Source organism: Rattus rattus, chromosome 1 (assembly GCF_011064425.1).
Source record: "Rattus rattus isolate New Zealand chromosome 1, Rrattus_CSIRO_v1, whole genome shotgun sequence".
NCBI classification, from domain to species: Eukaryota; Metazoa; Chordata; class Mammalia; order Rodentia; family Muridae; genus Rattus; species Rattus rattus.
This window is the reverse complement of record NC_046154.1, coordinates 238,985,121-238,999,872: the sequence shown is the minus strand read 5'-3', so window position 1 is coordinate 238,999,872 and position 14,752 is coordinate 238,985,121. Positions and strand designations below refer to the sequence as shown.

General features: G+C 39.1%; 1 protein-coding gene across 3 annotated transcripts in view; it reads left to right on the top strand.

Annotated features, from left to right (window-relative positions):
* Positions 1 to 14,752, top strand: part of Adcy8 (adenylate cyclase 8) — a 212,190-nt gene that overhangs the window by 171,024 nt on the left and 26,414 nt on the right. For all 3 annotated transcript variants that reach the window (XM_032916091.1, XM_032916083.1, XM_032916099.1), the window contains one exon: positions 8,327 to 8,499. In XM_032916091.1, the coding sequence (XP_032771982.1) occupies positions 8,327 to 8,499 (173 nt within the window). The remainder of the gene's footprint in view (positions 1 to 8,326; positions 8,500 to 14,752) is intronic.

Sequence of the window (14,752 nt, the reverse complement as noted above, 5' to 3'; positions counted from 1 at the left end):
GCATTAGGATGACAGTCATCGCTGTGCATGTTTAGTCCTCCCTTGGCCACAGAGCCACTTACTAATCCATGGGCTTTCAGGTCAATCAATAGGATCTGTTGATCCGTATGTGTTAGAGTAGAAAGTCTAATTAATCCCATATTCAGAGAACCATGGTATGCTTGCTCTCTAAAAGGTGGCATACTCAGAGAGCTCTCCAATGTGTAAGATGAAAAAAGGCTCTAGGTGGCCTCCCTGGGCCTAAGAGTTGGACTGAGAACCATTGAATCCTCCCTGTAGCCCTATGAAAGAGAGGCTGCTAATGCTACCACATTATAATAATAAAGCTAGTATTCAGAGAGTAGCCTGCCCAGTCATGATTTCATCTTCTGCCATGCTTGCTTCCTCACTCCTTCCTATCCTTTCTCTTCAAACTCAATCATAATGACTTGGTGCTGGCACTTGTACTAGAGCTTCCTTATTCTTTATCCCAGTCTTAGCTGGAAAAAACAGACTCTTTCTGGAGATATGCAAGGATGAATGGGGAAGACCACACAACCTGGTTCCTCCGCAATGTATGAGATTCTCTGGGATATGATCCCCACTTCCTAAGAACTTCTTGTTTCGAAGAGCATATAGAGTGCCCCAAAACTGAAGGGAAAGGAAAGCTAAGATGTGCATAGTAAGAACTGGTTTAAGCTGGATTTCACTTCTAATAAAGTCAGTCATTACTTTCTCTTGTTTGTTTCCTCATCTGTGAAATGGGAAAATGAATACCTTGCTGTCTATTTAATTGGCAAGTGCTAGCTCCTGGCACGTATCTGGCATAAAGCTAGTGTTCATGGGATGCTAATATGTGTCCCCTATCACTCTACATCCACTCTCTTGCGGTTCTGAGACTTGAAGTTCAGATGTATGTCCAAGTATAGAGAGTTACTATGGATGCTTGCATATCATCCTGTGAGAAACCATGCTTAGATGAAAGCATGCTACAAAATTTGGACGATCTGTTCTAAACACAAAGCTGTTACATGATGCAAAAGGTAATAGTAATAATTTAGCTCTCTATTGAAAGCCTGTCACACACTGAAAAAGAGGGAAATAAAGAAAATTGGAGAAGTTATGTTCCAACTGAGGGAGGAAAACATGTCAATCTATAAAATGAATGTAGATCACATGTGTAAAACCAGAAGGTTGTCATTTTCAATACCTTCAGTGGGAAAGCCACTGATTTTTCAGAATCAAATCTGTATACTTTGATTTTTTTTCTACCCCAAAAGATCACTGTTTATAAGAGGGAGTGGCTGAGGCTTGCTATGGTATAAAGGGTCTAAGAGAGCAGGTTCTCCATCAGAGGTTTGGTTCTCTGTGTCTTATGTCTGGGAATCATTTTTTTTAAGTTGATCCAGTCTTCAAGCCTTTGCATCCTGCCCCATCACACACATACACTGGGGACATCATCTTAATACCCACACACCACTCTTTTATTCCTGGATTTATTCGATTAGGACATGTTTCAAACACCTTCATATTTATACAGTTTTTAAGGGTAGAAGATAAATATTGTAAGGTTACTATAAAATTACCCAAAGACCACCATCAGAACAGAACCTACTATCTATTTAACAATTTTTAAGAAAAAGAAGGCACCCTTCTGATGAATCACAGGGCAAGATATCCGTTTCCACTTGGGACAAATAGAAATAAGCAAACATAACACACGAGACAGGAGCTTTCAAGATACTGACTACAAAGCAGTGAAGACAGTAAGCCCCAAGAGGTAGCAAGCAAATGGAGTGAAACCTGGCATAGTGTGAGCTTTGTTCAGACCATGCCTCAGAGAGGTGAACCCAGATGAAACACTGTAATTTCTTGCCTTGAGAATAGACAGATAAGAGTCAGGAGAACTCTTAGAGGTTGTAGAACATACCACCACAGAGGAAAGGATAGCACAGACAGACTCAGAGAGCTTCAGAGTATCTAGTCACCACAGGCAGATGAGAAACTAGTGATGCAGAAACAACCATCAGAATTCATCAGTATCTGCAACTCACATGGACCGAAAATAGTATGTGTCACCTTACTGACTAAAACACATCACAGTCTACGAGACACTTGGCAGTGCAGGGGCTACAGCTTCGAATGTTTTAAATGTCTGTTCCTAGATTATATTCTGCTCTGATTATTCCTTTAAAAACTTGTAAATGTAAATTCCAAAAATGAAGCTATGTGGTTTCCTGTGATTCAATTACATTCCAGAATGAATCTTGAGAGCATTCATAGCAATTTAGAAAAACATCCATGATTTGAGAAAATGGGCACTGAGACCAGACTCCAATCAATGATATACAGACATTAAAAGGAAAGAACTGTGATTGATAATGGAGAGAGGAATCAATGACTGGAAATCAAAACAGGACTGTATGTGTAAAATTATTAAGCAGACAATAAAATAATGATATAATTTTATTGCACATGTTTAAAAAACTGAAAGATATATGTTGAGTCCAAACTGAATATTTAGAGGTAAATGTTATGTAATATAAGATAAAAAGCAACACTAGGAGGAAATTAGTGGGATTAGACATTGTAGACAAAAACAAAAGAGCAAAGCAATAGAAGTGTCGAAAATAAATTACCAAATAAAACAGGCCTTAAAACCAACACTAAAACTAATTTTAAACATGTAACACCTGCATAATTTGAGTCCTCTCTCACAAAAAGAAACAAAAAAGAAAAATCAATTAACCTGACACCTATTTTTCAAGTTTGATGAAAACTATACATCAAAATTTCCCTAAACAAATACCAGACCCAAGAAACATTAAACACAAACACACACACACACACACACACACACAAACACAAACACACACACACATACACACATACACACACAAACACACACACACACATACACACACACAAACACACACACACACACATACTACTACTTTCCTAAGAAAACTTGGCCCAGAAACCAGCTTAGAATGAGGCAGGAATACCATGTGCACCAGTTGTGACCCTTAGATTATGCCATCTTCATTGCTTGAACATTTATGGAACCCAGACTGAGATTCAGCAGGAGCAATTCCATGTTTTTCTTGCACTTTACATGGTGCTTGTTGTGTGATCTGGAGTTGCTAGAGAGCAGGGTGTATATATGAGTCAATTAGCATTTGGATTATCCCCTTGAACTATGGTGACCTTTGAAAACTGTCTTCTTGATTTCTTTCCTTCCTACAATGTGAGTTGAGGATAACATGGGTTTGGGCAGAACCAAATGGGCACAGAGAGTTCAATCTGTCTGAGTTGTGTGTGTAAATACTCAATTCCTCCTCCAGTTGTGATGATGTACAGTTATTCTTGCTCCTCTTTTGAAAGAAAAGTATTGTGTGTTACCAAGGTGATTTACAGTATGCTACAATGATGTCATAACATGAATATTGTGCCATCCAAGCTCGAGCATCATAGGACCTTAGTTAAAAGTCATGTATTAACGAATGCATGCTTTGGTGTGAACAAGAGTGTTTCATGCTGACAATGCCCTTTATAATTTGTCAAGTCACGTGAATCTAAGATGTTCAGACTTGAAGGCATTTGCTATTCATGATATTCATGATTTCTCATGAATCCGTGTGTCATCTGAAAGAAGAGAGTCTTGAGTATCCAGAAATAGAGAACTTCTCCATGGATACCCCCTATTCCTTAGAACTGATGAAAGAATAGTGTCTAAGCTTGAGTCGTCTTAACTATTGAATAACACCAGGTGTAATAGGCCACTTTTAGAGTGCTTTAAGTGGAATATGTAACCAAGTTTGATCATACTCATTTAGTCTGTGCTCCAGCAGCGCACCCCTGAGACAATACACACCCCACCCCTGTTAAACTGGTCCCATTTCACATTGAGTTCATTTAACATCAGGGCCTCACACTGCCACCTTTTGTGATGATACATTTAGTCACATCTCAATCTTCATCCTGAATTACCTTCCTTTTTCTCACATGCCAGTTCAAAGTACACAGCAACATCCAAAAATTGTAAAGGTCAAATTATCTTATTATGGAGTGTCTTCTTTTTTCTGCATAAATAGTCTCATTCATTTTTTAAGACAATTGTGGATTTTTTCCAGGACAAATACTTTGTAATATGTATAGTTATACAATGTATATATTATTAACAAATGCTGTAATAGCATGATTTGATATAGTTTCATACAGATTTTAAATCACTATTTTCTAAGAAGTTCAATGCAACAAATGTATTCAGTAAGTAGTAGTGCCTAAGTGCTTTTGCATTTATGGCCAACAAAATTCAAAAGGAATCCCAATTTTCACAGTCACTTGCACAAAAGAAGACACACATTGGATTATTTTTGGAAAAATAATCAATAACACTATTCCAATATGCAGAAAGTTGAATTCACAGACACTATAAGGGGAAACCTATGATGATGTTGGAACTAGAGAAAAATTATATTTATAACCTCTTTCACATGTCATTAAAATATCCAGAAGAAACAGGAAACTTCATTACTCTACAGGACACAGATTTCATTGGATATAAGAACTGAATTCAAAACAACTTACAATATAGAGCATGCTACAATAACAGTAGCATATACTACAAGAGAAAATAATTCACCAAAGATCTGTATAATAACTATGTGCATATATGATATTATTAGATGATATATTTAAATAGATGACAGATAGATAGATAGATAGATAGATAGATAGATAGATAGAAAAACAGACAGACAGACAGACAGACACATCCTGCTTTCCAATTTTATTTTGAAACCTTTCTTCTTTGTCATTCAAATATTCTTCTGAGAAGACTCAGACTAGAACATCTTGTGTTTTGGCCATTTTGGATTTTCACTATTATCTTCTCTCTTCTCTACCTTCTTCTCTACCTCTATTTATTCCCTCAAACCTGGGTCTTCAGATTTTTTAAATATTCTCCAGGTGTTCCTTGCACACATAAACCTGGAGCCGAATAATAATAAATGTGTGACTCTTAGCATGGTTATCTTCCTAAGGCAACATACCAAGAGCACAAAGACTATCTTTTGCCAGAAATAAGCTCAGTAACAAGTGGTATTGGGTCCAGAATCCACCATGCTATAGAAAACATACAATTGATGGATCCAGACCCAAGGAAAGAGGTTTTACATCACTTCACAAAGCTATGATACTTTCATACCCCCTGCTGCTGTCCTTTGTTTATTTCCTAGTCTCAGTTGCCACCATTCATTGGAGATAGAAAAGGAACAGAGGTGTTATGCAGGACCTCATTGTCATTCATGCTTCCTGTATGTAGTGCTTCCAGAAATCTCAACCTTAAAGTAGAAGTTTAGCTAAACCATCCAAGTCACTGTGTTGATTCCTTTCTGTGGAATAGAGATGGGAGGAACCTGTTAACACAATCGATTGAGGTGGTAAGACAGAAAACCCACTAGTCTCCTGTGAATATATGACTTTGAATGCCTAGTGTATCTTCATAAGGCTAAATAGAAAAAGCAGGAAGATGACATGGATTTTGTTGGCCTGTGTTACCAGTTCTCCTCATGATTAGTTGCATGGGTCTTTTGTTTAATCAAAGAAATCTGACACCCTGCTCCATATACACTGGAATTTAGGCTATTTTGTCTTCCTATTTGCTGTTTATCCCTAAAGACCCCAAATAAACTCACCTCTTCTGCCCCTCTTCAGACAAACCTTCTCTCCATGAAACATGCTTGCTCTATCGCGGTCAGTCACATTGCTACCAAAATACATTTCTATTTGCATTCATGTCTGCTTCATATTTTTACTATGATTTCCTTTAGGCCCCAGACATTTCTTATTTCATTTTTGAACTTCCAATGCCTACTGATCACCTGTCGTGATTACAATGGGCATTCAATAAATGTATACTGCAATTTTTTATTTAACTACTGTGTGCCCAAAATTTTTTTGCTCCAATATCTCAACATTTCCCTAGGGTTTGATATAACGCATGATTTATAATCTAAATCAATGCAGCCAGGTATAACCCTGTGCTGTGCAGAAGGCAACAATGAAGACCCCTTGGATCTATTTTTCTTCCCCATAGCCTATGATAAAATGGAGCAATCCTGGAAGTTTCTCTGAATAGGGAAGAAAATGTGCAGATTGAACTCTCTTGCATCTGGTCTCTTTACACATGGCTTCTTGCACAAAGGCATCAGGGTGACCTATATAGAAATCTTGCTCATAAAAAGACCTTAGAGGACAGCTGAAGATAGCTTATGCTCCTGTCTAGTACAAGGATCGTTATTGTGAAGGAAAAACAGACAGGGTAAGGGAAGCACCAAGCAAAGGCCTTAAGGCAGAGACAGTGCCTGACTCTCTTCTGATCCTGCCCCATGTGCCAACATACAGGGGGTTGTCTTCAGTGAGAAATCATCTGGGACACTGTCTACATTTATGTATGCATATTTTTGAAAAGGTTACATAAGTGAATTAGTGTCACTTAAGAAATTCATACCACTTCTTCAGTACTCAAAGAGTTTTGGAAACTCTTAGCTATCTCCTTATCCATATAAAAGCTGCCTTCCTATGTAATAGAAGAGAGATAAAAATGTGCACATGAGAACTACAACATTATCAAGTCCCATATTCCCACTGGAATACTCATGCAAACTGGCCATATCTAGGTGACAGAGACACCGCTTTCTAGCCTCAAGACCGTGAACAGTTTATTTGGCACTGTGGCCATTGGATTCTTCTTTTTCCCCATCTTTATTAACTTGAGTATTTCTTATTTACATTATAATGAGAGCTATGAGTCCTATCCTGAACAGTTTCCCTGAAGACTTCAAGGAAAATGTGTACAGGTTTTGAGATCAAAATGAGGCTTTGGCAATATGAATTTAACTAATCACAATCTAAAGCCTACACCCTGACTATGCCAGAATAGCTCTGTAAAGAAAGTGAGTGAGTTGTTTCCTACAAAATGCTGCAAGATGTCTGTGTAGACACTGGGAGACTGATCTTCTACTCAAGTTCTTAGATGATTCCAAATTTACAATTTAAGAAGTAATACTTAGTACAGAGTGGGAGATGTCTCTGTGGGGTAAAATATAGGTTAGGGGGTGCTTCTCAGAGGAAATGACACCTCTTGGAGGAAATGTGAAGAAGTACAAAGCTAACTCACCTGGATGAGATATGAACAACAGGCCACTGAGGTGTGAGAGATGGGTCTAGAGAATGAAAGGAAAAGCTACTGTATGGTAGCCTGCAAGCGCTGTTGTGTGGGAGACAGAGGAACTTGAGGCCTTGGAGAGCAAAGAAAGGATTTCTGGTGAAGAACAACATGGTCAGATGGGTGTTCCAGAAATCCTAGGTAGATAAAGAATGTGAGTGATTGGGGATGCTGAAGCCCAGAAACAGGTTTAGGTGGAAACGAATGGAGGGTAAGGGCAGTGAATTGCTTAGTGAATAAAGTCATGCAGCCAAATCTAATGGTCTGGGTTCAAATCCCATAACCCACATGGTAGAAGGAGAGTCCCAACTCACACATTGACTTCCATGTGTATGTTGTAGCATTCATGCACATACACATAAATCAGTAATAAATAAGTGCGTGCGTGCATGTGTGTGTGTGTGTGTATGTGTGTGTGTGTGTGTGTGTGTGTGTGTGTGTGTGTCGTGTGTATGTGGTGTGTGTTTGTGTGGTGTGTGTGTGGAGTGTGTGTGGGGGGTGTGTCTCTGTGGGGTGTGTGTGGCGGTGGTGTGTGTGTGTGTGTGTTGTGGGGGTATTTATAAAAATCTGTTCCCAAGCTGCTTCTGAGAATAAAGCAAAGAGAGTAGATGGAGAAAGCTGGGGGCAGGGGTTGATCTGCTAAGGGTGTAAAGCAGAACCTAAAACTAAAGATGTTTGACTGAGAGACATGGGAAGAAGAGGCATCAATGACAAGACTGGGCAGCTGGGAAGATGACCCAGTGGTTTAGAGCCCCGGCTGCTCATCCAGATAACTGGGGTTTTTATCCCAGCACCCACGGGCAGCTCACAACTGCCTGTCAATCCGATTCTACAGAATCTGACACCATCTTCAGGCTTCCGTTGACATGCATGCAGTATGTTTTCAAGCAAATAGAACACATAAAACACTATAATGATAAAAAGGTATTTTTAAAAAGATGAGGCTGGAGGGGAATCATGTGAATGAAGGCGTCACTCATCGAGACAAGGAGCAGAGACTCTGGGCAGGAGAAGGGAGGCTTCAGTTTGAATTCCTGGAGACGAGTGGGCAGGAGAGCTAGAGGAGGGACCTCAGAGGTTCTTGGGGGTCTGACCACCTTTGTTCTCTGTTTCCAGTACTTTGTCTTCACTGGGGTGTTGGCCATGGTGACGTGTGCAGTATTTCTCCGGCTTAACTCGGTCCTGAAGCTGGCTGTGCTGCTCATTATGATCGCCATCTACGCCCTGCTGACAGAGACCATCTATGCAGGTCTCTTTCTGAGTTATGACAACCTGAACCACAGTGGAGAGTAAGTGCCCACCTCAGTGCTTATGTGCCCAGCTGTCACAGAAATAAAAACACTGGGGAAGTGATAGCCCTTACTATCTGAGAGATTGACTTGTTGTGGACATATTTCAGCTCAAACACCGTCCAGCTTAATGTCTAGAAAAAAAAATCTCTAATTTTCAACATGTAAACTATAGACCAATTATAATAATGATTTAAAACTTGGACTGAGTTGGATGTGATAGCTTAGATTTCCTCCACACCTAATAATTAATTTTCTCAGCATTAGCAGTTCTAAAGCTGGTGGCGTCTAATTTTAATTTAACTATAGCAATATTGTTAAAGGCACTTGGATTGAGCAATTTTGATCCTTCAATATTATCTCTGAAATTTAGAAAACTGCAAGAAGTAATGTGTAAGTCATGGTTCCTTACAGCACAGAGCCCGAGAGCCAGCTTCAATGCTGATACAGCTCCAGGACAATGAGCGTGAAGAGGGAGGTAATACCAGAGAAGAGGGTGAGGATTAGTGACTCAGGCAGTATAAGCTGTCAAGAGATTCAGCCTGTGCCTAGGAAGGCCCACTTAGTCAGCTATCAGAAGTGTCAGCAGGGATGGAGAACAGTACCTCAGAGTGGAGTAAGGCAGAAGAATGTGTCTTCGGGCTCCTTCATCCTTCTTTTCCTGCCTTGGCCGTACTTCAATCTCTCGATACATTTCTGAGGCCATCACGTGACCTACTCAACAACCAGTGTATCAAACCAGACCTCATCTGGGAAATAGTTCATGAAGAAGCAGACGTCAAATACCCGGCTAACAGGGATCAAGGGTAGGAAGCATATGTGTCTAGCTAGACTAAATGTCTAATGTTCTGAGCGGGTAAAGGCCAAGAGGATCCAATAAATCTCCCAGTGTCTAGTCGGCGTGTCTATGAGTCAGCCTGGAAGTGAACAATAGCCATCAGCCGTGCTTATTTCTGTATCAAAGAACAAAGAATAGCAAGCATTGTTCAAATCCCCTTACCTCTTACTAATCTCATCTCTCTCCCAAGAACAGACGACCATTTCGCTGAATGAGGAAATTATTGTTGTTGTTAATTATTTTCATGCATGTGTCTTCACACGTGTATGAGTGCATGTGTGTGTCACACGTGTATGTGAAAACCTGAGCTGGGTGTCAGGAATAGTCTTCAATGGTTCTTTTACCTTATTCACTGAAGCAGGGTCCCTCAAAAAAAAAAATCCACTGACATGGCTGGTTTCACTCTCCAGCTTTCTTATGGGGACCGCTTTCTCTACTTTCTGAGACTGGAACTACAGCCAGGCTGCAGTGTATCCCAGTAATTACATAAGTTCTGAGGCTCTGAACTCCAGTCATCATGTGTATGTGTCAAATGCTTTAACCACTGAGCAATCCCCTCAGTCCAAAACACTCAATGCATCCATTCCAGTTGTTTAACATCTGCATCTATGCAATCTAAAGCTGTTTTTGTGCTTGTATTGACCTTGTCATACAGCATTTGTCTTTTTGAGATCCACATCAGTTGATATCTATAGATTGGGTCCATTCTGCCTGAAATCTGTGCATACTCTATAATGTCAATATATCAAACTATAATTTAATCCTTTTCCCTAGTAATAGAAACTCAGGCTCTTCCTTTTTGTTTGCATGAGTCTCTTAGAGCTTTCTGGGAAAACACACCTGCTAGGTTGTAGGTTAACTGAATTCACTACTCGAAAACAATTATCACATTGCCAAATTGCTCTCTAACACAATTCTAACAATTTTCCTCTTACAGGCAATTGCCCTGTTGCTCTCTTGACTTTGTTGCTATTGGACTTTTGAAATCGTGCTGGACTTGTGCATGCCCTTTTTTTGGTGTGTGTGGTATGCATACATGTGTTTAAACATGTTTCTGTGGGTGTGTGTGTGTGCGTGTGCGTGTCCTGGGGATTCAAACTCTAGTCCTCATACCTATGTAGAGGGCACATTTCCAACTGAGTGGACTCCCTAGCCTGGAACTGTGCTATATCATGTTTTTAAATTACAATTTTCTAGTTACAAGTAAGCCTATGAGCAGTTTCCTTGTCTGTCGGCCATTTGACTTAAATAGCCAGGTCACACATACTCTTTGCCAATTTCCCACAAAGTTAGTCACATTTTCCCTGCTGAATTTACAAGAGTTTGCATCATCTTTAATTGACAAGCAAATTATACCTGCTCATGTTGGACAACATACTTTTTATAGATGAATGTTTTATAGAATAGCCAAATAGAGCTAATTAACATGCATGGCCTAGCACTTATTTCTGTAATGAGGGCACTTAAAAATCTACTTAGCATTTTTCCAATACACTACACTATGTACACAATATGTAACACACTATCTCTTATTTCATGGTGTACAATAGACCTTGATTTTATCCCTCTGGCCTATCAGGAAGTGTACATCGTGATCAACACTTTGCAATACCCATTCCCAGCTCTGTGTAAATGCTACCATCTAATTCTGTAAATATAACTTTTCCATTTTCATGCATGTGTGTTCATATTATGCATGTAATTGAGACCATCTAGTTTTCCTATGCCTTCCTTAATTCATGTAACAGATTTGTCTATATTATAACAGATGATAATTTTCCTTCATTTTAAAGGTCAAATAGCAATCTTGTATCTTGCATCTGTTTTACCCATTAATATTTTGAAGTACACATAGTTGTTCACTCGTGTCTAATATGTGATTATTCACAAGATGTAACAATTATTTCGTATTTCCAGACAGTGGTGTGCAATGCATGTATAACCTATGTTCTGTGTGTTTTGCCTACTTGATTCTCAGCATTAATGGAACCAACAATGGCTTAAAACTTCAATCCAGACTACTTTATTAGAAATCCACTTCCCATCTATAAATCTCAATCTTCCACAGATAAAGTACAACATAAAACCTTTGCATTGCAGGGGACTGTCATCACAGCATGTCATAGACAGGGCTGAGTGGCTTCTGGGTCAGGATTTCTTTTTTCAGTTGCACCTGGCCAGCTTCTTGCTAGACCCACCAATAAATGAGATAAGAAGGCTGGGACCCCTTTCTTTTATTATAAGCACATCAGTCCTATCAGGTCAATAACTTCATTTGTCCTTGGCAATCTCCTTTTAGACCCTATCTCCACATACAATTATACTAAATGTTGTGGCTCTAACTAATAAAGGGGAGACATAGTTTTTTCCATAGCATTGCCCCAGGGCTACTGTGACTCTCAAGTGTGCTTATCACATAGAATGGTCAATCTCAGTCTCACCTCCTTCTAAGAAGAGAGGCCGATGGTTTTATTATTATCATTATCATTATTATTAAAAGTATTTTGAGGAAAAGTTAGTAACTTCTAAGTAAGAATTGTAAAAGCAAACATAATCCCAAACTCATGGCTGATAGTCAAATCCTTCTCTCAACTATATCCTCTCTAAGGTCAGCCATTAATTGGTCTTGTGTTTCTTCATTCTCTGCTACCAATAGATTTAAGTTAGAAAGAAATGAAAGCAAAACAGTGTCTGTTGAAGTAAAGATCAGAAGACCCCGCATCCCACTGGCCATCAAAGGCCAATAAGACGTACCTAGTGCTTTAGTTAGAACCTACTTAGTTTATGCTCATCCGTGACATTTCTTCAGCTTGCTCCTGATTTCTTCTGAGAATAGCAGAGTAATTATAACATGTGGCAATCACAAAGAACCATGGGTGGGACATTCTGGCCACTTCTCAATTGGAATGGTCCTTATACCTGAGACTATTGTCTCTCATCTGCTCATGACAACCTTCTATCTCAGTAGATAGTACTGAGCCCAAAATAGGAGTGTCTTCCTTTTTTGTTGTCATATCAGTCACTAGACACCAATCCTTCTCCGCATTCTTTCCCAGGAAGCACTAGAGTGAATTGCTTAAGAGTATCAGTTTTGGAGTTAAACCACATGAATTCACATCTCAGCTTTTCCACCAGCCACGTTTGTGAACTTGACCGAGCTAATTTAAAATGATTCCAACTTCTTCAACCCTTGTGGCCCTCGTAGGTGAAGTGAGAATAACACCAGTTCCTTTTCTATAGGATGGTTTTTAAGCACTGTCTCAGTGTTGACACTTGTTATTAAACTTAACTTCTCCCTTCCACAAATGTGAGGTTTCTAGGAAGTTCTTCATTTTCATTTCAGGGCTTTGGTTCCTTACCTGGTTTCCCGGCCTCTATTTATAATAAACGCATCCCAAACCCATTTTGTCAACACCTATACTTTCTTCAAATCCTTCAATGGCTCCTTGTTACCTTTGAGAAGCTTCAAGTTCATTCCTTTGTTGGGAATACATGAACTCTCCTTCCTCAGTCCTGTACTAAATTCTGCAGTTTTCTCAAACTCTACAGGCTATATTGTAGGATGGACTTCGGCCGTGTGAATTTATATACTGTTCCCCAAAGGACCTTCTACATGAACATCCTCCTGTGTTGATGTGTTCATTTTTGGAAGTCCAGCACACAGTTCTAAAGCAAGCAACAGCTCAAGGATAATCTCCTTGGTGACAGCCTTGGTTATTATTCCTCACTTTCTATGCCATTGCCACATTAACCTCTTCATGTGGTAGTCTTTAATTTCCATGTCTTCCTCTTCTATTACAACAGGAACTTTAGAGGACAAGGAGTATGACCAGGATTCACATTTTCATCATTTAATAGTATCTGGCAATAGGCTTACAATTAAGTATATGCAGAATGAAATGTGCAGTGAAAATGAAGGAGTATCTAAAAAGAAGTGTTAACTCACTTGGAACCACATAATGATATAGATTCACACTAGGTCTATACTCACAGTGCCTGAAATTCTGTGTCACTATTGTCCTTAAATTGGGTGTACCTCATCCTGTAAGGACAACTTTGTACTTACTTGTGTGCTTCACAGATAATGCCACTCCACTTGACCACACTTTTGACCTTGTTTTGGATCATTTATTATCCTTTTCCTCTCATAGATTTTACTTATATATACATTCTAACTGCTAATAAAAAGCTTATTTATGTATCACTTATGAAGTCCTGTTGACAGCTTGAATAGAGTCAAACACTTGACTTCTAATTACAATAGAGATCAGAAGGTATAGAATTAAACCTGGCTCTTGCATCTACTCACCAACAGCCATAGTTATAATGCAGGAAAGCAATACACTCTGCTCATCTTTTCCAGTTCCAGCAATAATTACCCACTCCACTTAATAATGATGGTACCTAAAAAGTACTCCCCACCCCCGAATGTCCATTTGAATCCTGGAAAAGACAATGATGATGTCTGTCCTTTCCTTCCAGAAGTACATCAAAGGTGTTTATTTTACTCCTTGTAAAATGGACAAATAAAGGCATGTAGAGCTTTTAAATCTCCCAAAATTTACCATGCACCTATTGTTGTCAAATAGGTGCTAGTAAACAGAGCATCTCTGCTTTTTCATTTCTACATCCGTCTGTCCCATGTACACATGAACACATGCTGGGTTTCCTAACTGCCAATGCTCAATTTTGGCATTTAGAGGCTAAATGTGAGTAATGAGTTTCTTGAAGCTTTCCAGGCTACAAAGAAGCCATGGCTAACAAAATCATCCTTGCAAGACTGCATCAATAGTGATGATCACTGAATATATTTCAGACACAAAATTTATAGTGCTCACAACTGAAAATAAATTGGAATGGATGAACTCAAGAAAGACAACATATGAAAAAAGTATTTGGAAAGAACCAGGGAGAGTTGAGCTGGCAAAACCTAGGTGTCATGTGTCACTAGAGCAGAACTATTCTGACCTAAGTTGCAATCTATTTGATGTCTGATTGCAATCAGAATGCCCAGTGCTTTCATGCTCTGCTGTCAGCAGCTTAAAAATCTTAGGAAGTTTAGTAAAGAGCTTCCTCCATTTTTATTTTACATTCAGCCTAACAACAACAGCAAAAGGGAGAAAGAAAAAAGAAAGAAAGAAAGAAAGAAAGAAAGAAAGAAAGAAAGAAAGAAAGAAAGAAAGAAAGAAAGAGAAAGAGAGAGAGAAAGAGGAAGAGAAAAGAAAACACGGAGCCAGTTCATGTATTTGAGCAATCATGGTAGTGACAAGTAGCCAACAGTCAAGGCTATTCCATATAAATATTAAACATCAAATAGCTGTCACCTAACATTGCATAACCTTAACCCTCCTCCCTATCTGTCTACTTGTTTTAATACAAACTACACTTCCTGCTGAGAGCTTTGGAAAGGCACTG